This window comes from Neolamprologus multifasciatus, chromosome 14 (assembly GCF_963576455.1).
Source record: "Neolamprologus multifasciatus chromosome 14, fNeoMul1.2, whole genome shotgun sequence".
NCBI classification, from domain to species: Eukaryota; Metazoa; Chordata; class Actinopteri; order Cichliformes; family Cichlidae; genus Neolamprologus; species Neolamprologus multifasciatus.
In genome coordinates, this window is record NC_140452.1 from 9,710,280 (window position 1) to 9,734,291 (window position 24,012).

The window sequence follows — 24,012 nt, forward strand, 5'->3', positions numbered from 1 at the left end:
GTTGATAATTACAGCACAGTAATTCTTCCATAGAAGACAATTTGGACATGTTTACGTGTTTTTGAAGGATTGATTTGGATGTGCTAATGCCCAAATGCATCAGATTTTTCAACACTTAATCCACAAAAACACTTGTAATGTAGCTGGCACCCAACATTTTTCCCCCAATACCTTGGATTTTTACACTCTCACTAATTGCGTTGGTTCATCCAACTGTGCTTCACAACTTTATTGTTTTGGTTCACTCTCTCCGGTCTCCTCGGCATCGTTTATGGCAATTAAATTAAATTAAAATCTCAGTGAACAGGTTGCACAGAAAACAAACACAGAAACTATGACCACTTAAAAAGCAAAGAATATTATTTAGGAGAGGATGCAAAAACAAAACCCTTTAAAATTGCATTCTTTTCCCAAGTAGTCATACAAGTTATGTGGCCTAGTTGATTTCAATGACTTGCATGTTTCATTTTCCTGCCCTTGTGAAGTGCGTAGTAATAAAGATACTGATAAAGGCTTTGTCTTATAGAGATATTACTCCAAATGTCACCTACTGATTCTTAACAAGTTAAATTAAAAAGATTTTTCAGGCCTCTTCTGTGAATAAACTGTTTTGTAGACACCACTTACAAATTGCTTTCCCGCAAAAATGATTCAAACATCAATATTATCTCCTGAGTCAAAACTGACGTTGTGTATCATGATGGCAAAAATGATGGTTTTGCATGAAAGTAGAAATTTCAGCCCTCTATTACAAAACAACAAACACAAACGCTGTTTGGATTATTGCAATTTATTTGATGAAGACACTGTCAAGAAAAGACTTCCACACAGTGCACACAGGCTACACAGACTAGCATTACTAGTTGCCTGCCATCCCTTTATCCATCCCTCCATCGCTCCCTTATTCAGGGTTACTGGGACACCACTCTAAGCAGAGAATCCCAGACCCCCCCTTATATCCACTTCCTCCAGCTTATCCGTGGGGACACCAAGGCGTTCCTAAGCTAGCTGAAAGATATAATCTCTCCAGCATGTCCTGGGTCTCCTCCGGGGCCTCCTCATGGTATGACATCTTGTCCACCTCAAATGACTCTTTTCAGTGTGGAGGAGTAGCCCCTCTACTCCTGAGTGCCTCCCGAATGACTGAGCTCTTGACCTTATCTCTAAGAGAAAACCCAGCCACTCATTTCTGACGCCTGTATCCACAACCTCATTCTTTCAGTCCCTAAACAGAGTTTGTGACCACAGGTGAGGGTAGAAACATAGATTGACAACATTTATCCCAGTTATTACCTGGGTTCAAGCATTTTGAGATGACAGTACTGTGTAATATCACCCAACCATTTGCACATATCTACCAGCCTCTACAGCTCAATCACCATGTTGATCAGTTACTTCAGTAGGATAAGAAATGGTCGGAGGTCTTCCTCTTTCATTTTGTTCTTCTTGATAAAAGGATACTACAAATACAAATTTCCCTTGCTAAAAAAGCAAAGGACATCCAGGGGACACTGAGGTAGTGAGTCAAGCTCAAGGAACTACTTTTCAAGTCATTTCTGCTGTTTTATTAGTTTTTTTTTCTTTCTTTTTTTACCTGCTGGCAATCATAATTCATTTTCCAGATAAATTTGTATCTAACCTTGTTGTGTCGATAGTTTCTTTCTGCTTTCTGCAGTTTTGCAAAAATTAAATTGACATGTTTAATGCTTCTGTGCCCCCCACAAGCAGATTGCAAACTATTAAACCATGCAGAATCTTACCAGGCGTGTACACACTTTTATGCAGCACGAGTAATGGAGAGTGTTTTCGTGTTGAGTATGTTTGACGTAAAGACTGAGTGGAAGAGAGTGAGAGAATGTAATTACAAATGTCCCCAGAAAGTTAAAATAACATTCTCAACAGCAACGAAAAAATGTTCTCTATTTACTTCCCCTCTTATAGGCTCTGTGGAACAAGATGTCATAGATATAGTTAGAAAATATGTTTCATGGAAAGCATATGTGCGCAATATTATTATTGCTTACACACATGTGACGAAGCTTCTGATTTCATTAAAGCAGGGTCGTGTAAATTGTGCCACTTTTCTATTTGGCAGGGACACTTGCAGTGTTTCAGACATGACTCTGTGTTTTCTCAGTTCAGCCTCTCAAAGAATGCAAAGACTGCAGCTTAAGACCTTCGCAGATTTAATGTACTGTACTTCCAATAATGCACTAAAGGCAACATATCCCTTGTCGCCTACAGTATAGCTGGGCTATTTTCTTCAACGGACACTAAGTATACTTAAATTTTTATAAATTACAGATGTGCCTACCAGCATCAGACACCCTGACATTACTGAAGTAATGGTGCATAAAGAAAGTGCTTTTTTATCTGACTTCTATGAGCTAAGATCTGAAAGACCTACATCAGCTGACAGCAATGGCAGCTGGAAGCGATCACTACATAATCCTCCTGTCGTGCCCAATCAACAACTCTCTCTAGTCTCCTTCCAGTTCTACAGCTAGATAACCAGATACATTCCTGTGGGGTGTGCAAATATGCAATTTTAGCTGTTCACAAACAGTCATACAAACTTCATCACATGTCAGTGTCAAGCTGTTCAAATCCGATAAAAGGGTTAAAATCAAGATTCTTAAGCTCCAAACATCATTAATCAACCCAGGATTAAACTTTGTTATAACTAATGCCATGGCTAACAGCAATATTGGAAAACACAAAGTTATACTTCTATTTGATGTTTTATGTCATCCCCCTTCCCTTTACTCCAAGTCCCTCTTTGAACTCTGAGATGTTTTATCCGATTACTCGTAAAGTAATCTGTGTCATTGATCATTCAACTCAGTTCGATTCAATAAAACTTTATTGATCCCGAAGGTTGGCCCCGAAGGAAATTGGGTAGATCATGTGCAGATGTTTGAGATTCTAGACTTCTCTACAAATGCAAATAAATTCACTCAGATATAAACACACTTGTGATGTTGTGACATACGTACCAGAAAGTAAACTTTTAATTATTTCCAAAATAATGCTTATTTTTTAAAGTCATTAGATGTATGCTGTATAATCATCTACAATTGAAACAGAACAGTTAAAAGAATCCTTTAAAGTCCGAAATTACCATGACATTCATGCTTACAATTAGTGTAAGTAATCTTCTGACCACAACTGTATCTCCAGGCTTGCCTTCTTTCAACAATGCAATATTGTCACAGTTAAGAAAATCCTTACAGCATGTTCTGATAGCTCCCTGAAACGCTTTCAGCTTGTGCAAAATGCCGCAGAGGTCATAGTTCTCTCATATTCATGTCTCTTCATTGGATCTCTGTTATATGCAGAATTTAATTTAAAATCCCTCCTCTAACATAAAGTTCGAAATGATCAGTCCCATCATATCTTAAAGACCTCATAGTACCATATTATCACAATACAGCACTTTGTTCTCAGAGTTTGGCTGACTTGTGAGTTTCTGAAAGTAAAATGGGAGGCAGAGCCTTCAGCGATCAGGATGCGCTCCTCGTGAGTTTGGGCTCAGGAAACCTCTCTACTTTTATTACTGGGCTCTAAACTTTCCTTTTTGCTTTTAACTTTAGCTCATGTGACCCTGAACAATCCTTTAATTAGGCTCAGGCTGTTGGTGAATTGCCCAGGATGCACTGAGCTCCTCTCTTCTAATTTCCTCTTTCACTCCCCATGCATTTATATGCCACAACTGCATCTCATTTCCATATTTTATACTTCCTCCTCTTTGTCCATGCTCTCTTTGGATCTTTTCTGTAGGTATCTCTGGCTCAAATGTTGTCTCCCCTTTCTTTCTCTCCTTACTTTGCTGTCACCAGAACCATGGTGGCCGCACTCCAAAGACTGCTCTTCATGTTAAAAGGGAGTTTTGACGTTTGACTTGCAACTATACCTGTGTGCTTAATGCCTAAAAAAGGAAACTGACAAGCTGACTTTCTCTTTTATTATATTTTAAGATATTTGCCTCTATTCACTGGCCACTGTATTAGAATCACAAGCTCAGCTGCTCATTGAATCAAATATCTAATCAGCAAAATCACACAGCAGAAACTCAACGCATTTAGGAACGTAGACTCGGAATAGATGACCTGCTGAAGTTCAAACTCAGCATAGGGAAGAAAGGTGATTCATGTGACTTGAATGTGACATGGCTGCTGGTGCCAGACCTGCTGATCTGAGTATTTGAGTATCTGATCTGCTGATCTACTGGGATTTTCATGCACAGCCATCTCTAGGGTTTAGGAAGAATGGTCCAAAAAAAGAAAGAAAAACATCCAGTGAGCAGCAATTTTCTGAGTGAAAATGATTTGATGATGCATTAGATCAGAGCAGAATCAGAATCTTATCAGACTGTTTTCAGCTGATAAGAAGGCAACGTGATTTAAATGTATGCAGACGAGCATCTCTGAAAGCACAACATTCAAACTGTGAAGAAGGTGGTCTAGAGCAACAGAAGACCACACCAGGTAGCTGGGATGATGAGCCTTGAAGAACACAACTTGGATCCATGTGGATCCATCCTGCTTTGTATCAGTGGTTTAGGCTGCTCGTGGTGGTGGTGTATGGAGTGAGGGACATTTCCTTCCCATAATTTTGGCTCCTTAATACAAATTCAGCGTTGTTTAAATGCAACAGCCTACCTGAGTGGTGGTTTTGATATGTCCATCTTCTGATGGCTGCTTCCAGCAGGATAAGACATGTCACAAAGCTCAAATCACCTCAAACTGGTTTCTTGAACATGACAATGAGTTTATTGTACTCAAATAGCTTCCACAGTCAACAGATCTCAACCCAATAGGCAAACGGTTATCCAACAAGCTACCGAAAGGGGTACATAAAGTGGCCAGTGAGTGTATATAGTCATGTGTGGAAATTTAATTAAAGTACACTAAAGTTCCCATCTTCATAGTAATACAGGAATCTCTCACAAAGAACAAGAGCTCGGTTCAGTGATCCGTATTTAGCCAGGAGTCAAAGAGAATGATGGATGGCAGTGGCACAGGAAAATAAATGATATAAACCGTCAACAAATAAGACAGATCCTAAATCATTTACTTTGACGAAAACAGACTGCTACCGTGACACTCCAAATGGTACTGCTACAATGAGCTCATCACGTGTCATGACTAGTTTACTAAGAGGTCTGTTGATCTGTGAGTGGCTGCAAAGAAGACATCATTTTATATATAATTCTCCAGTTAGCACCACATGACTTGGGTACAGCTTTCCTGCAGGAGCAGCTTCTTTCATCTCTGCAGGATCAGGCTGCACCCCCACTGAACTGCACTGATTAAAAGCATCCACTCCAGTTTGTCAAACCTCAGAAATGACCTTTGCAAAGAAGGCCAGTCCATTTCTCAGTAAACAAGACCAAGAAAAAAAAGTGCCATGCAATAAGCGTGTGCTATCGGCATAGGAAATTTTATTAACGTCTACATTGTGTTTTGCCCACAGCTAACCCGATGAACATTTTCTATGGATCTTAAATTATTTTTATTACATGTTAATAGTAAATTCTCGCACTTAACCTTCAAATATATAACTATATTATAGTATTTTTTTAAAAAAGGTTAGAAAACATTGACATCAATTTACACCTGAAGGCCTTTGAATGTCATCTCAATTCATTCCCTTCTGTTCTATTAAAAGCCACTGATGTGGATAAATCCCTGAACTGATTTATGATCTTTGAAGGCACACACTGAACTTTTTGTCTGAGAAATACTGTAGCGTTAAATCTCTGGGCAATATGTAATTCATTACAGTGGTTAGATAACCATGCAGGAGAGTTTCACAAAAGAACGTAATCAAATACATTTCTCACAGGGAGAATTTGTTAGACGAACCACTCGATCTGAAGTCTGCACTGAGGTCTGAATATGAAAACAGTTGAAAAATTATGTTCCTCCTGTCAGTACTCTTTGTTTCATAAATATTTATACTGCTCCGTACTGGGAGAGCATCTTTTTATTTTCTCAAAACACAAAGAATGTAGATGTAGACATTCATTGATTTTTAAATCATTAAAAGAGCTCATTCGCTAAGAAAAATTCAAGAAAAAGTCTTTTGATCCAAAAATAAAGTGCAGCAATTCCTGTGTTAATCCTGAGGACCTTGAAGTGAAAGCACAAGGGAAGGGTAGACGTAAAACTAAGCAGAAAATTTAAAAAATGCTAAATCTTTAAAATCAAAGGAAGTTCTGTTCATTGAAATGTAATAAAAATGTTCCTGTATGTACTTTTTTCTGCCTCATTAACTCCTATTTCCTGTGAGGATGCGCCAGATAAGAAGAAAGTACAAAGCATCCGACATATATGAGATCAAGCCATCCATGGTCTTGTTTAAAATTTAGCGACAGTCTCGAATAGAACTGAAAAAAATATTAGAACGTTGCTGCTTGTAAAGAATTGTGTTTTATCAGATGCTTTGCATGCACACAAACAAACTGAGGAGCACAAAGAATGAACGCAGATATGCATGTTTCATGCTCAGTGATTTTTTTTCCGCAGGCATCAAAGTACATATCTCTGCCAGCCTCGTGTTTATTAGCTGCTTTCAAAATATTCTTGTTATCTAACTGATCAATTACAAAATATTCACCACATGCAAGGTAGCCTGACCCGGTCTCTTCCACTTTAAATTATGCCTTGGACTGTGTAGGAGGTTGTTTTCTCAAGTGGTTTTGATGCAGAAGCTTTAACCTAAGTTAATCACCCTTTCCGATATTAGGCTGGCATCAAAGAACTCAGCGTAATGTGAAGCGGTCACTGGTAATAACATAATCTCTGTAAACATATTCCTGCATAAAATCATGTAGACTGTCTAGGCAATGGACAACACATACTACATTTGCTCCCACATCTCTGTGGTTTCTGTTTGTAGACATTTTGTAGGTACAGTACTGAACAATTCTGTCTGTGCATCCTAATGCAGTCCATGTAGAGAGCAAAAGAAGAACGCACTAGTCAAAATACAATCTCTACTATTGTCTTGTCAGCCATTGTATGACAAGAGTTGCTTTTTATTAGCTGTTTTAATTATAAGCACATGTATGCAAAGACTAGAAACACTGACTGGCATGTGGAACACAAGTGTTGACCTGGACATCAACATTATCCATTGTCTAAACATCCGCTGGCTTCATCAAAGCCCTCTAAACATTGTTTGCTGTTCTCAGCGGCTTAAGATACCAGACAATAGCTGGTGTTTTCCCAGATTGATTGAATAATACAGTGATGCGAACTCTGGAGGTCTGTCCAGCTTTAAACCTGCGTTTCTTTATTGTTGTTATAATTTAGATTTACAGTGCAGGACAAACAAAGCTTAAGTTATTCTCACACATTCTCTGCATCCCTGAACTTCTCTATGACTTACCTGACAGATGAGCCCAGATCGGACATTAGCCAATGTTTAACCTGCCAGCTCCCTATTTACAAAGTCCATGTGATGTCAGATTAACCTGATGCATTCACTGCTGGTGAGTAAGTATTATGTTTGCTGCCTGGTGCACATTCAAGTCTCTCTCTCACCTCCTTTCTCAGAGAGCAAATGCATCTGAAATGGTCGATTTTCTGTTGTGGAAACTCCAGAAAACATCCCGGCCTGATTCTCCCGAAATTGTCCAAAGTTCATGTGTAAAATTGCCTTTTGTCACCAGATGTTTGATGTGAACTGGCTGTATTGAATCCGAATAGCCATTGTCCAAAACACCAGCAGCTCTTGTTTGTTACTAGCAACTGTGAGTACCACCTCCACTGTTTTCAACTGATCTGTAATTCATAATATTCTACGTTCTCGTTAAAACCACATTAAGAAATCATGAAAACTACAGAAACAATCATCATCGTGAAACTCTGTCAATATAATGGTGTTAATCTCACAACCTTATTTGCAATGCATTTATATGCAAGTTTTTAGTGGACCAAATAAGAGATGTTGCCCTGAACACAAGACACTAATGAACTGAATAAATCTGATTCAGTCATTTAACTGATTTGATACTTGGTTATGTGACTGGATACAGTGACTGCCAGCCTTTGAGCTTTGACTAAAGTGACTAGAATCAGCACAGGGAAAATTGATTTCTACGTCTCTAAAATGATGCTTATGATGTTTCCTGCAAAAGAGCCTGGTTAAACAAAGTTTGCACTACCTGTCTGACACTAAAAGAGCACACAAGTCCCGGTGACGAAGGTCAAGCTGCTTAAAATATGGGTATTTTCCTAAGGATTTATTGTTGGGAACAAAACCTTCAAAGGCCAATACGTGTTAACCATTTATTCTATCATAGTATCTATTAGTGTCAAGTGGACACTAATGCTGGCCAATCAAATACATGGAAGGGTCGACACCTGGCATCATTATAATTATTTACCATTTTATTCTGCAAAAAAACTATAAATTGCAAGAAATCTGATGACCTGTAAGAGTTACAAAACTGCCTCAAAGAAGATATCTTATTGTGCAAAAGGCCTCCGTGCCCCCTGGTAGCCAACACACACTGAGGGCTATTTTGGGTCTGCAGTTCAAAGTTGGAAAATATTACGCTGTACTCATTATGACTTAATAAGATGAAATCAGGGCAGTTCTTTCACTTCTTTTGGCCCTTAGTGGTCAAAAATGACTTAATGTAGCTTTAAATACAAGCTACAGTCCATTTACGATGTGGCCGCTATTATCATCATTCAGTGGGAAATTTTCACTATCATTCCAGGTAATTTGGACCTTCACTATGGACGTGTGAGCAATGTAAAAACATCACTGCGCTGATGTGTCTGTGTGTGTGTGTGTGTGCAGAAATTACCGTGTGACTGGTCCTCCATGTGTCCCAGCGTTTCGATCTGCTCCACCAGGTCATTTGAGTTCCACTGACTCATCCCCAGCAGAATGGCGCTCTTCCCCTCGATAACATCTGCTGGGACACACACACACACACACAAAATGAAGTAAGGACAGTGCAGCAAAAACAAAGGCCTGTTCTTCTTTCTGCATATCAATAATATTCCAAGTTATTGAAGCTTAAACTGATCAAAGTGAAACAACATTAAAAGCTCAGAGTAGACTTCTTCTCTGTTGCTAACTGGCATCTCACATGTTCTCATGTAAAACTTTTAGCACTTCTTCTACCGCCTTACACCTGTAGCAAATGGTCGACACTCTTACATTTTTATTTTGGTTTGTCAAACAGTGTATGTTTATGCCAAATGCAAACACATCTTAGTGTGTGGCAGCCAACAACTTGGCAAATAACCAAAAGAAAGGCATAAATAGCTATTTATGCCTTTCATCACCACATAAGTGAATCACAGACATTGTTTATTAATGTCTAAAACATTTGGCACTGCACACATGTCTGATAAGCACATACCTTTCACATTGACTTGCTATTGTGTTGTCTTAAATTGGGTTTGGATGATGTTTGGGCAAATTGATCTTTCACGTAGCTGTTAGATGATCTGAACACCTGGAAAAGTCAGTTAATAAATTGTAGAGCAGCTGAAAGTGTGAATATTTTTAAACCTAAATTTAGAATCTAACTCTTTACTTAGGGACATAACAGATTCTATGGCAGGGATACTGCAATAATAAATACACCACTGGACCAAACCCAAGACAATATTTTGTGGTGTTAAGCTTTAAAAAGGTTATCTTATTATTGAGAACTTGGCAATTACATGTTTAAAAATAAGATATTGTTTATTGAATGGAGGACCAAGCACAAAAATGTTACTGCAATGTGTACTATCAACACAATAACTGGAAAATAAGCATCTGTAAAATGCAAAATAGTTTTCAAATGCTGTTTTTTCATGCAAAATAAATGTGATCCACGAGATCCAATAACATTTGTTAAGTCAAAATGAGTCACAAGATTGTTTTATTTTTGGTGTGCGGGGAGCCAACTTGCCTATTGTGGACCTGGCTTGAATATGCTGCCAGCACACTGTGGAGTCATTTGTAACCTTAAGCCTGCCAGTTGAAAGTAAATCTCAATTTTTTTTGCCAATAAGACCCGATTCTTGCATTGGACTCTTGGGCCCACTAACCTGAGCTCAAACATTTATTTAAAAAGAAATTGCATCCGGTGGTAAAACATTTCTACCAGATCCAGCTTCCTGTTTCACCTACGATGCTTGTAGCCTGCGTAACAGAGCTTATTAATGGCATTCTAGGAGAAACAGGCATTCTATCATGCTTCTTGCCTAGTTACCAATGTTTTAAAGGGTATATTATATCGGTTTTATATTAGGTATGCTTTCTTTAAAACATAACTCACCACACTGTCATAGTAAATGACAGGCTCTACTCATCACAGCTTGTCATCCAGGACCGTTTGAGATGGGCCCTGTCATGCATGAAGAAACACCTCTACCTGACAGACTTTTCTCCCTAACATCTTGGCTGGCAGCCCTGAGAGACTCTGACGTAGAGCTACAAGCCCCGTCTATCTGGATCACACAGCAGCCAGAGTGCTGGTCACAGTTTGTCTTTCGCTATCTCCTTTGACTCTTTCTGTGCCCTCTCTTTCCACTTCAATTACACAGTACTGGGATGAATATAATGATGCAGAAACACACACAGACACGCAAACACACTCGCAGTTTCAGACACACAGACAAGCACTAAGAAAAGGGAACGCACTAAGGAGGAGACGCATATTTGATCCAAGCAAAGTGTTTCAGGATGTAAGAGGCCAGGTTTTTGGACAGGGGGAGAATGTAAAGTGGGTTTTACACAAAACCATGAAAACACAGGTTACTGAATATCTATGGAAGGGAGAGCAGAGCAACAATACTCATCCAAGAGGCTCCTCTGAGAAGCAAAATGTATTCACAATGAACAAAAAAACCTCCACTTAAACTAAAATCAGCATGGCACAGAAATAAGCTGCACACAATTTCATCTGCAAATGAGTAAAATAGTAACACCAGCTCAGGAAATCAGGTGGAGCACAATGAAATGTGCTGATAAGCAAGAGGATAGTAAAGCCATTTATGTCCACCGCATCTCTGGCTTCTGGAGTATACGAAGGAACAGCTAAATCGGATTTGAAGAACAGGCATAAAGAGGAATGGAAGTGTGAGATTTGACTGCAGCTGACAGCCCTGAGGGAGGGAGAAAAGAGATTTAAAAAACATCTCTCAACCTGTCAGCTCGCAGTCAGTTGTTGTCAGAGTGGAAGCTGCCTCGATTGACCCTGACCACGCTGGTGTTTTAACAATTCTCAATTTCTTCGTCTCATCAGAATGAGATGGTTGCAGGAAGGGAATACCAAATTACTTCGGGCTTTATTTTAGGTCCATTCAACTTCCGATGACTCGCTACGAAAATGAGATTGCTTTGGGGATTATCCAACAAAATGGCATAAAAAGGATGAGTCGGGTAAGTAGGCTGCTGAAGATGGATGGCACTGAAGTATCCCGCGCAGCACATACACATACAGACAATAAATATGTGATCAGTTATACAAAAGCCAAAAAGTGTGTAAAGGATGTGTAGACACAAGTTTATGCCTGAAGAGAAAGGTTTTAGTTTTTCATCGTGTACTTCAAAGTTATATCAGCCATCTGACTTTTTGGTGTTGAAGACATATTAGAAATATTTAAATCAAGTCTTTTAATGTGTGAATTATCTGTTATCTGCTCTGTCAGTGTGACAACCAGAGTCTGTAAAACTACAGAGCAGATGGACAATTTATCACAAGTTTGTAGGAGAGGGACCCAAATGCAGACAACACAATAAACAACAAATGCACTTTTATTCAAACAGGTGGAAAAGTCCAAATTCCAAATGACAAAGCCCATACAGGAATGTACAGTAACATGACAGGGAAGACACACTGAGCCAAAACAGACATGACACAAGAGGACAATAAGGAAAAGTGAGGACAGCTGATGGATGTGATGCACAGGTGAACAGAATTTAGGTGATGAGACAAGGAGGAAATAAAACTAAATACAAAGCACAAGAGACAAAGGAGTCCTAGAATATAACAGGAAGCAACAAATGAGGGACAGAGACAAAGAATTAACAAGAAACAAAAGTTTCTTGTAATTTAAACTGAATCACAAAGAAATAAACATAGTACTTGAGATGTAAACAGAATACAACACAACATAAAAGTAACCAGCCTAAAAGCCAAAAAGATAAACTATAAACTTTACAAAATTTAAAACATTAAGCCAGAGCTCCAGGACCTCCTCTTTACACATGATTTGCTTGAATTCAAACGGTTTGACAAAAGTATTGCGTGATTTGAACAACTGATTTGATCAAAAGTCCCCAAGTATCGATTCCAAATGTTAAACTTGATTCTTTCCTCTGGAACCCTCAGTATGAGGTCCAAAGAGCGGCTGATGCAAGTGAAGATGATTAGAGAGTTGAGAGAGACAGCAAACACACAGAGGACAAATAAAGTGGATGATAACCATTTCTGTGATTAAGAAAAAAAAACAACAACAACATCTAACCAAGTCAAGATCAATCTCGTAGAGGTATCATTACTAAGGTCTACAATCAAGAGACACCTGCATGAATGGAAATACAGACGGTTTATGACAAGCTGCAAACCCCTGGTTAGATTAATTAACAGGAAGACCGGATTTGAATTTGCCAGAAAACACCTAAAAGAGCCTGCATGATGCTGGAGAAATTCCTCACGCAAATGAAACCAAGATTAACTTGTTAACTTGTATCAGAAAGACCACATATCTTCCCCTCTTTCTCTCCCTCTGCTTTCCTGTCACTGTACCTTTTTAAATAAAGCTGAAAAAAAGAATGGTGGCATAGCTATGGCATGTACAGCTGCCAGTGGAACTGGGTCATTAACGTTTATTGATGATCGGTCTCCTGATAGAAGTAGCAGAATGAATTGTGACATGTACAGATTCTCTGCTCAGATTCAGCTAAATGCTGGAAAACCGATTGGACAGCGCTTCAAAGTACAAATGCATAACGACCCAAGCATGCGGCAAAAGCAACTCCAGAGTTTCTGAAAGCAAAGAAGCCGGACGTTCTTGAATTGTTCTTCAAGTCCCTCTGAATGTGTGGAGCTATTCTACAAAAATAGCTGTAATTCCTGCAATAATTTTGTTAAAACCCTTGAATTACAGCTGAAACTCTGCACTTCAATCACATCTTGATTGCTGGGTTTAAAATCCCTTGTGGTGATGTACAGAGGCAAAATCACAAAAGAAAATGTCCAAATTTCATTGTCCAAATTTCAATGGACCTGACTGCAATTGTACAATCAGCTACACTAATGAGCTACTCAGCTTGTTCACAACTAGTGAAGTGTAGAGCTTGGCAATACATGAAAACATCTCTCCCATGCAGCCATATCACCATTCAGCCCTTCACCATAGCAACTGGGGTCGCCAGCGGTGGACATTTAATCTGACATTAGAAATCAATTTTGATTAATTATGTGATATAACCTTTTCAGAATTTAGCAGCCTTGTCGCTGCTGCCCCAAAATGCTGACTGCAGTGACCCTGAAGCTGCATGATCAATATAAGCACTCACCATTACTTTGATGATGAATCTGTTCTTCTTCACACCACAAACTGGGGGGTGGGGGAGGGGGGGGCAGTATAAGAGGAGGAAGTAGGTGTAGCTCCTGCAGGGGCCCTGTAATTTTTAGTGACTGACATACTATGTTGGTTGCTGCATATAAGCAAATGTCCAAAACTTACAGTTTTTTAATATAACTTTGTCTTTTTCTTTGGACAAGTAATCATCACAAAAGCCCTGGAGGGACCTGAACCAAACTAAAGATAACTACTCGATTACTACACTGTTTATTATCTCTATTAATAGAGGATGTGTCACGATCCTGGGATGTTTGACCCAGCGCTTTGAGTTTTAATATATTCTGATGTTTATGGTTTATTTTTTAAATTTATTTGTGTCATCACCCCCTGTGTTTAAGTCTCCCTTGTCGGTTCATCATGTTGAGTCTGCTTGTCTTAACCTGTCATGTTTCTTGTCTTCGTGTCCTATGTTGTCAAGCTCGTGCCATGTCTGCCTTCGATTATGTTTTCTGTTTTATTTTGAAAAGGTCTGGTGTCCCATGTGTGTAGTTTCACTTCCCCTGTGGCGGCATTATGTTCATTCTAATCACCTGTTTCCCCATGTGTTCCCACTTCCCCTGATCACCTCCTGTGTGCATTTAGTCTGTGGCCCTTTCTCAATTCTCAAGTACGCGAGTACGTACTCGCGTTCTCGACGAGTACGTACTCGCCGAGAACGCGAGCACGGACTCGCGATTTGTACAATTGGAACACCAGCGTACTTGATGATGTCACAGGTCCGGAGATTTTACTGCCGTCCCCTCTTAATTTAACTGTGAGTAATATGTTATGAAGCTTAACTTTAATCACAGCCAAACCGGTTTACTCAGGAACAAATAAAACACTGAAATAAACCAAACATTAACATTTAGAAGTGATCTAAGTGACTTATATATCATGTTTAACCTCAGTAGTGAAATTTCTATTAATAAAAATAGTGTACATGTACATACCTTAATAAAACAAGCAGGTGAGATGTTAGAACGCTTTTATTTTTATTTTAGTGGACACTCAATACAATAGACAACTACTGGGGTTTGGGGTTTGTTTAACCTGAGTAGCGAAAAGACCGCGGGGGGGTTGAAAACGATGTGCCGGGAGTCCGCTGTTCTCACCGGCTGTAATAATCCTCGACCTCGCTGTCTGCTATGGAGCTGGCGGGTCACAGACGTCTCCGAAAACGTCGGAGCTCGTTTGGAAATATATGATATCTTGATAAATCGAGCAGATATGTGAAGTTTACACAGCTACATTCTCGCTTGAAAAGAACTTAAAAGTTTATTTTGTGACCCAGAAAGAGTAATATTTAAAAGTTTTTAGCCCCGCTCGTCCGCCATTGCCGCGTTTGAGTTTTGGACGAAATGCATTCTGGGATATTTAGCTGTACCAAGTCCACACAAGTCACCACCGATGCATGCTCGATAAAACGGGCGGAGCGAGAACACATCCGGGACTTTTTCGCGTTCTCGGCTTGATGCGTACTTCGAATTGGAACAGTACTTGGTCTCCGACTGATGACGTATCACGAGTACACGAGAACGCAAGTACGCACAAGTACGCATATTGAGAAAGGCCCTGTGTGTTTTCATTCATTCCTCATCCAATCGTTTGCTATCCTGCCATGTCATGCCATGTTTCCAGGTCTTCAGGTCTTCATGTATTCAAGCCAAGTAGTCACGCTTAAGTTTTTTCATGTTTATTTTCTCCTTGCCACATTTTTTCATGGTTAAGATGTTTCATGTTTTCTTTCTAGTTTTCCCCAGTTTAGGTTATTGTTTTTGCTCAAAATTATTTCCGCCCTTTTATTTTTGTACTGCTCAATCAGCCATAATAAACTACGCGTTTTCTGTTAGAATCAAGTTTTGTTTTTGCGTGTCTGCATTCGGGTCCTCCTCACTCCAAACAGTCTGCTTGAGCCAGACTTTGACCAGATGTCATTAAATGCCACTACAAATGTACAAACACTGTGTAAAAGAGCCCTGGTTTGAAGCATATCCACTCACAATCAAATTAGATTTTAACCAAATATAGTTCAGGGAGTACACAACAACATAGTAATGCAAGTCTGACTTGCATTAAAACCCAATTTACAACCAAAACAGTCATATGTTTTAATATCCTGTCAGGCTCAGTCCTCTCGCTATTTAAATTAATGTCGTCAAATAACAAATGAGGATTAACACACAGCAAATTTGTTAACAGCTCACATCAATAAACAATCGAGTTGGCAGCCAGATGTTCTGATGTAAAAAAGGAAAACTAAATAAACTAAAAAAATAACTGTCTTCTCCTCATTGTGTATGAGGAGAAGACAGTGTAAAGACACCATCGTGTCCAAATGACATTATTCCAACACATTTTCTAAAAAAGATTTTTAAGGTTGTCGGGTCTGACATTTTAGCTATTTTTAATAGCAGCCTTAGCTCAGGTGTTGTGCCAGCCTGTCTTAAACATGCTGTTGTACAGCCTGTACTCAAAAAACCTAATCTTGACTCCTCCGTCCTCACTAACTTCAGGCCTATTTCAAAGCTCCCCTTCCTGTCGAAAATTTTGGAAAAGATTGTATTTGTTCAGCTGCAATCTTTTGTAAATGGACACAATGTTCTTGAGAGGTTTCAGTCTGGTTTTAAAACTCTTCATAGCACAGAAACTGCACTTTTAAAAGTTCTTAATGATCTTTTATTAGCCACTAACTCAGGTGACTCAGCTGTGCTTCTGCTCTTAGATCTGACCGCTGCCTTTGATACTGTTGACCACAGCATCTTAATCACACGGTTGGAGCATTGTGGTGTAAAGGGCACCCCATTAGAGTGGTTGGTCATACCTGTCTGACAGGACCTTCTCTGTGAGCTTTGGCGATTTTATCTCTTCCTCAGCTCCCCTTACTTGTGGTGTTCCCCAGGGATCTATACTGGGGCCAATATTGTTCTCCATTTATATGCTGCCTTTAGGTCTAATTTTTAGAAAATATAACATTTGTTTTCATTCATATGCCGATGATACTCAGATCTATCTTCAGCTGAAGGGAAATAGTTCTGCCTCACTAGATCCCTTACTTCAGTGTCTCGATGAAGTTAAATCCTGGATGGCCTCTAATTTCCTTAACTTCAATGAGAACAAAACCGAAGTGATAATTTTTGGACCAAGCGGCAATCCCAACACTTCTAATTTTAACCTGCACAGTCTTGAGCCTTTTGTCAAATCACATGCCAAAAATTTAGGGGTTATATTTGACAGCAATTTCACCTTTGAAAAACAAATTAGCTCAGTCGTACAGCGGTCTTTCTTCAAACTGAGGCTTTTATCTAAGGTGAGATCATTTTTATCTTTTAAAAACTTTGAACGAGCAATTCATGCTTTCATTATATCCCAGCTGGACTACTGTAACTCCTTATATGCTGGAGTTAGCCAGACCTGCCTGGCAAGGCTGCAGTTGGTCCAGAATGCTGCAGCTCGTCTTCTGACACGTACTAAAAGATGTGAACACATTTCGCCGGTACTCGCCTCCCTTCATTGGCTCCCTGTCCGCTTCAGAATTAATTTTAAAATTTTATTGTTGACTTACAAAGCCCTGAATGGACAGGCTCCCGGGTATTTATCTGAACTCCTGCAGACTTATACCCCCCTTAGATCTCTTAGATCAAGTGATCTTTTGCTCTTAGCTGTACCAAGGTCGAGGCTGGTTCATAGAGGTGATCGAGCATTTGCAGCCGTAGCGCCCAAGCTGTGGAATAATTTACCCCTACACATCAGACAGGCTCCCACTGTCAATCTTTTTAAATCCTATCTTAAAACGCATTTTTATTTACTGGCTTTTAATACAGCATGAGAGTTATTTGTTAATTCATATTTGGTGTTTGCTTTTAATACTCTAAGTTGTTTTATTAGGTTTGTTGTATTCTTGTACAGTTATTTTATTATGTATGTTGTATTCTTGTACAGCACTTTGGTCAACGCTCTTGTTGTAATTAAATGTGCTATATAAATAATTAAACTATAACTATAACTATAACTATGCAACTCAATTGCTTTTGAATGCAAGATCCTTAAAAAAAAGTCGAGATGTATTTATATTCCAAGGTCTGTATTATGCATACAAGCAAAAGGCAACTGTAAATGTGATATCATCTAAAATCAAAACAGTCCGGCATGTCTCACAGCGAGGAGGACTAGGAGGAGGAAATCAAACAGTTTTGACCTAAAGAACTGTTATAGCTCATCAGGAATTTAACGGTACCACAGCTGACTAGGGATGGGTACCAGTATCCGGTGCCATGATGGCACCGGTTCTGACATAAACGGTAGTAACCAGACTGAAAAGCAGCGCACATTTCGGTGCTTTATTTCGGTGCTTTTTTTTTTCCTGAGGTGTGATACACTTTAGATTCTAGCCAATCATTTTACGTTTCTGAGGATAGTAGGCGGGTCCAGGTACGTACGTTCTTTTAGAGCAGAGCTACAGATTAAAAATGCCCAAGGCGAAGCGGTCAAAAGTCTGGCTGTACTTCACAGCAAAATATGCAAACTCAGAAGCCTGCAACAAGTGCTTTAAGCTGATACTGTGATACTGTCAAAGGAGGTAACACCTCAAATCCGATGAAACACCTGGCGACACATAGCGGTTTTTTTAAAAGCTGAGAAATGCGCCGTATTTGATAGCTTGCTGCGAGACCTCACACCGTGCACATCTACTGCGGGTGGGTTGCCTGTTATCGGACCCGGAGTTAGCAACATCCCCCAAAAACCCGAAGAGGAGAGTCCTGGCCCCTAGCCCTGCCAGTATAGCAGAAATGATGAGGATGATGATGGCAGCAGCAGCCGTTCTTCTCTGCGTGAGTAGCTTAATGTTGTTCGTGTGTAATTTGCGTTGAGTAGGCTAACCACGTTATTACATTAATGCATGTAAGGTGAACTAGCAAACACAGTTGTAGTTACATGCGGCTCTCTCCTTGTTTGATGGCAGATACTCCCTTCACCCTGGCCAAAAAGGCTAAAACGACCAAAGAAAAAGTGGAAAACAGTTAAACATGAGAGGTTTTTGGACAAAGTTTATGTTTTTTCCATTGTTTAAGCACTGCTTCCAGCCAAGAGTGATACCATATATGCCCTATAGCTGCAGAAAAGGCTAACATTGTTACCTTTTTACAAAGAACAGCTGAACATGAGAGTTTTTTGGACAAATTTTGTGTTCTCCATTCTTTAAGCACCGGTTTGAGCACCGTTTAAGCACCGGCACCATTTCAAAAGTACTGGTTTGGCACCGGTATCGGATAAAACCTAAACGATACTCATCCCTACAGCTGACACTTCCGGTTATTAACCGCAATAGAAATTTTGCTTTTACTTATTAATTGTTTTCATTGTTTTTGCCTGCTTGCATTCATTTTAAAAATACTAATGACATGGTGCTGAAGGGGTGAGAGGCTGGAGTGGAGGTGTAGGATTGAGAGAGACAAAACTTTTCAATTTTACTACTACAGATGGTGTAAAAAGAGGAAATGAAAGCAATTCTCATACATTTACACACACTGCTGTTGTTGGTAATACAAAAACAACACTTCACGTCGCAGAGAAACAGACTGCATTTCTACATTTACGTCTACGACATGACACAGCACAAACCACTCTGTGATGCAGGAAACCTTAATCATGTTTCATTCCATTTCACACCCCAAATGTATGGGATTGGCGATGAGGAATGCCATTAACTGCAGCTTTTCTGCACTGCATTTTCATTTGGAAACAAAAGAGCCAAGAAGAATCGCAGCATTGTCTCTTAAACTGTTACCCTCAACCCAAAACAGGCCAGTTATCGAATAAAACTGGACTATGTTTAGTCTTACTAAGCAATTTTAATTAGAATTGCAATGTTTAGGTTAGCACAACTTATTCAGCAACGCAAGAGTAATAACTCAAAGAAAAAGCCTTTATTCTATTGGCTTGCTCAAACTAATGATGTCCCATCATGTTTCTGCATGTGGTTTCTTCACTGCAGACAGAGCTTCAAATAATTTAACTATTTGAAAGTATCATCTTGAAATGAATCGGTAAAACTCCTCCTAAGCAGAGTGGTTTGGATTTTCCTTGTCTTCTCTGAGGATAAGCTTTGAATGTCTTGTAATCTCCTTTCACTGGAGAGCTTTCTGGATTTGAATTGGAGGTAAACTTGAGGTTTACCTGCCTCTGGCGGAAAATTAATATTTTATGCTCATCGGTGAAGCAGACTCCAGAGCATGAGGTGGACGTTCCTGAATCCGCTCAGCATCTTCACCGGATCTTTGTGGGTGTCTGCACGTCAGCCTGGGAAACTCTGTGACCCCCAGTGTGTGTTTCGCTTCTGTTTTTGTCATCACTGTAGGCCAGCTCCAGATGCCTCTGACGATGTGACAAACTGATTTTGTGTTTGCGTGTTGGGGTGCGTGGGGGCTTTGCTAAGGGGCAGCTGTGCACAAAGGAGTCAGGGGAGTTAATCAACAGAGCTGACAGCATCAAACATCCAGCAAACAGCTGTGTTGCCTCTACATCATGTCACACAAACACTGGCTGACACGCAACAACATCAGTAACAAAAAAATAAAGCTCACAGCCTCGGTTCTCATCACAGACGTTGATGAATTTCATGTCTGCTTCCCCGTTTAACAATATGATTTACACTGTCATTTGTTACATCTTATTCAATTATTAGTATTTTTTCTTGCAAAAAACTATCAAGAACAATAATCTGGAGTCTAGTACTTGCTCAGATTTGTACTCTAATGCTTGTCAGGGTTTCTGGGTCGTTGACCCAGTATTTTCAGTTCACGTTCACCGTTTATCTACTGCCTGTTCCACTTCCTGTTTTATTGTGTTAGCCTTAGTCTGTGTGCATTATGTTCAGTCCTCTTCCCATTTATCATTAGTTCATTATGTTCAGCTGTTCACTCACCTGTCTCCAATCGTTGTCATGGTTAGTCATGTATTTAAGCCCTCTCTTCCCTTCAGCCCTTGTCGTGTCATTGATGTTATGTTGTCGTTTCCGCCTTCGTTCAGTCAGCCAGCCATTCAGTCTTTCAGTCAGTCCTTCAGTCAGTCACTCAGTCAGTCGTCCAGCCAGCCAGCCATTTCCTTCCTCTGTTCTGTTTGTTCACTCCATCGATAATAAAACACCAACCTTCACCTACCTACCTGTGAGTCCAGCGTTTGGGTCCTCCTTCTCATCCACGACACAACCCCTGACAATGCTACAGTTAAATTAATTTTCATCACACTAAACAATGAATCACAAATATGCCTTAGGGTTTATTTGAATTTTTTTTGCAAATATTAAACTTTGATGGCTTTTTAGGGAAGAATTTGTTTCTGAAAAAACGAAAAATCTGTGAAAGAGCAGCAATGAAAATCGGAGAAGTGACAAAGAGGAGGATTGTGTGGAAAGAGGCACATCAGCAGGATGAGATTTGAGGCAAAGAATGTGAGGCGCTGTGGCTAAAAACACGTCTTTTTTGCTGTACAAAGCACATATGTGACTAGCAGTAACAGATGGGACCCAGCTTCAGTAATATGTATGAAATGCTCTGTTAATTAGAAATGATATGCTAATTAGAAATTGTATGATAATTATATGGTAATTATTTGGCTGGTAATTATTATTGGTTAATATCTGGTTAGAGAATTCTAATCTAGTGAAAGCTGTAATATTTAAAGATCTTTTAGAATGAATTAATATTCATATTAATATTAATTCATTCAAGAAAATACAAGCACATTATTTAATAGGAATGCTGCATATTAATTAATTAATTCATATTAATTCATTAATATGAATGAATATAGTTTTATTTATTTGCTTTGTTCTGATAACTAACTATAAAACACTCATACTTGAGATGAAACATGGAAGTTGTCAATTTGTTAAACTAAGCTACGGTTAGCCTAGCCCCTTCACTGACTGAATGTTTGTACTACTGATAGAATACCATCCTGTTTTCATTCATCAGGCAGAACGGAAAATACAAGCACATTATTTAATAGGAATGCTGCAACCGGCCTCTCAAGTCTCATTTAATGGGGCACTACAGGAATCTTAATCTGCTACATTATGCTAGAAATGAGGGGCCAATACATAAAGTCATACTTCCCATACAGTATACTGTCACCATATTATTGTGAACCCCCAAAAGGACAAAAGTGATGCCCTAAACTAATGCTGCAAAACCAATCTGCTGGATGACAGATGAAAAACCTCACAAATGTCAAACCCTTGTGTCCTCCGCTTATGTATGCATTTTCATCTTTTCTTTTTCGCAAACTCTTTACAAGCAGTCTTTGATCAACTTGTAATAGATGCTTGCTGTGACCAACCAATTATATTGATGGGTCTCAAAAGCTTAGATGAAGTGAACGCTCTGGAATACAGTGTAGCCACTTCTGAATACTCAGCTTAAAATGCCATGTGCAGTGTGGGCAAGAGCCCTAGAGATGCATCATTTCCTTTCCAGGAAGATCCAGAGAATATATTGTATTTACAAAATCATCTGTATGGATACAGCTCATAATCAAGGAAATGGTTTAAACAACTGTTTAAAACAATACCCCCCCCCCCCCCCCCCACACACACACACACACACACACACACAAACCCAAAGTGATAATAGAGGCAGCCTGGGCTCGTCTTTTTAGCAGAAATCTGGAGAAATGCTCTGACAGTCTTCATACATTTTCATGATTTTTTTTCCTCTGTCCACTGGGTAACGCAGTGCAGATGAAGGCATTCATCATAACAGCATAAATAAAACTCCCCCAAGCTTATTGTGATGGTTTGAGTGGTGGGCCTATAATATGACAAACTAACCACTCAATCATGCTTTCATTCGGAATCCAATTCTTTCAGTTTCTCTCTCAACTTGTCTAACTTTTAAATGACTTTTTGTGAGAAAACCATATATCCCCTCTGCCTGCAGGAAAAAAAGAGACGCGTTATACACAACCAACACTCAGAGGCCTGCACTCAGAGGCCTGCAACCTTTTATGACCTTGGTCTGGTTTCCCTTTTAAGGAAGGCATCTTTCATTCTAAGCGCATGTTTATGTTTAGAATAACTTGCTCTGTTGTCTTTGCTGCAGGACACAGCTCCACTTCTCCCCTGAGCTCAGGCTATAAAGTCACAGACAGACCACAAGGAAAAAATAAACTCAGTTAGAATATGCTCCCCTCTCTGTGCTACGCTGTATATCCTCTTTCACTTGTGCTCATTCTTAAGAGCCTTCTTTGCAGAATGAAACAGTCTTGCTTTCATCCAACTTGAAAGGATAATCCAGGGTTTTCACAACCTAATACTTCAAAAACACTGGCCTGCCCCAAGTCCTTCCGATGGTGTGCTCGGTGAAAGATGACAAAATGAGATGTGATATGTTTGCTCTCCACAGACCAAACAAACAAGCAATAAGCCAACTAGAGATGGACGAAATGGCCTGAAATAAAAGACAGGACCAAAACTGAATGGTGCTTTGTGAAAAGCGTCTTGAATACAAATTCAGGCCACTCTACAAAGAAATAACACGGTTTTCACCTCACAACAGATGGATATGGAAACTTTGATGTTACAGATTCTATATAAAATGCAAAATTCATGACTGGAAAACAATAGCATCCTCCTTGATCAGTGTTTCAGCTATCTTGACTGCTTTGAGGAGACAGATGTTCCACAGCAGTTTATGTCTGAAGCTACAGATTATAGCCAGTTAGCTTTGGTGGGTATACAGGCAGGAAATTAGGAAAAAGGTTAATTAACAACCTAAATCATCTTGACATGGGATTATTACGAGTGGGGACATCGTGTCATTTAGAAATGACCCTCTAACTGTGAAACGTGTCACTTATTACCAAACAATGTAATAACTGACATCTCTGGTTGCTATTTGCATAACCATCAATAGGCTGCACACAGTGACTGCTGAGCCTGTTGAAACGCATGCTACCATGCACTGAGCTCTCTGTAAATTGGTCTCCAGGTTATGTAGCAATATATATCCTCTTGAAACTGTACTGTATAACTTTTAATTTTTAATAGACAGCATACAACTTATTCATCGTGCACCAAAGAGGTAGAGAAAAGTGTGCTTTTAAAAAAAGCTGAAATCACAGGGGACTAACGGTAACACAGGGAGTCTTCTTTTTCAGCTGCTCCCTTCAGGCGTTGCCTCAGCGGATCATCATTTTTGAATATTCTCTGCAGTCTTTCTCTTTGCATCTCCCAACAACATGGGACTTCTCTGGTTGGAAACCTATAGTAGATTTTTTACTTTGCAAATTAGAGGCATGGCAGGTTCTCACAGGATTAGGATGATAGATGACCTCCGCAATCATACTAGAGGTCCGCCAATCCTATTTAAGGTGTAAAGACTGATTCCAATATCAGGTTCATACTCTAACTATGAAGCTT

The 24,012-nt window shown here is 39.5% G+C and overlaps 1 protein-coding gene across 6 annotated transcripts in view; it reads right to left on the minus strand.

Moving 5' to 3' along the window:
• pitpnm3 (PITPNM family member 3) overlaps window positions 1-24,012 on the minus strand; it is a 110,523-nt gene that overhangs the window by 57,350 nt on the left and 29,161 nt on the right. For 5 of the 6 annotated variants that reach the window (XR_014868757.1, XR_014868754.1, XR_014868753.1 and 2 more), the window contains exon 3: window positions 8,825-8,935. Coding sequence is in view for 1 of the 6 variants with exons in the window: in XM_085131005.1 (XP_084987131.1) it covers window positions 8,825-8,935 (111 nt within the window). In the remaining 5 variants the exon portion in view is untranslated. The remainder of the gene's footprint in view (window positions 1-8,824; window positions 8,936-24,012) is intronic. The other variant, XR_014868756.1, reaches the window with a different exon arrangement.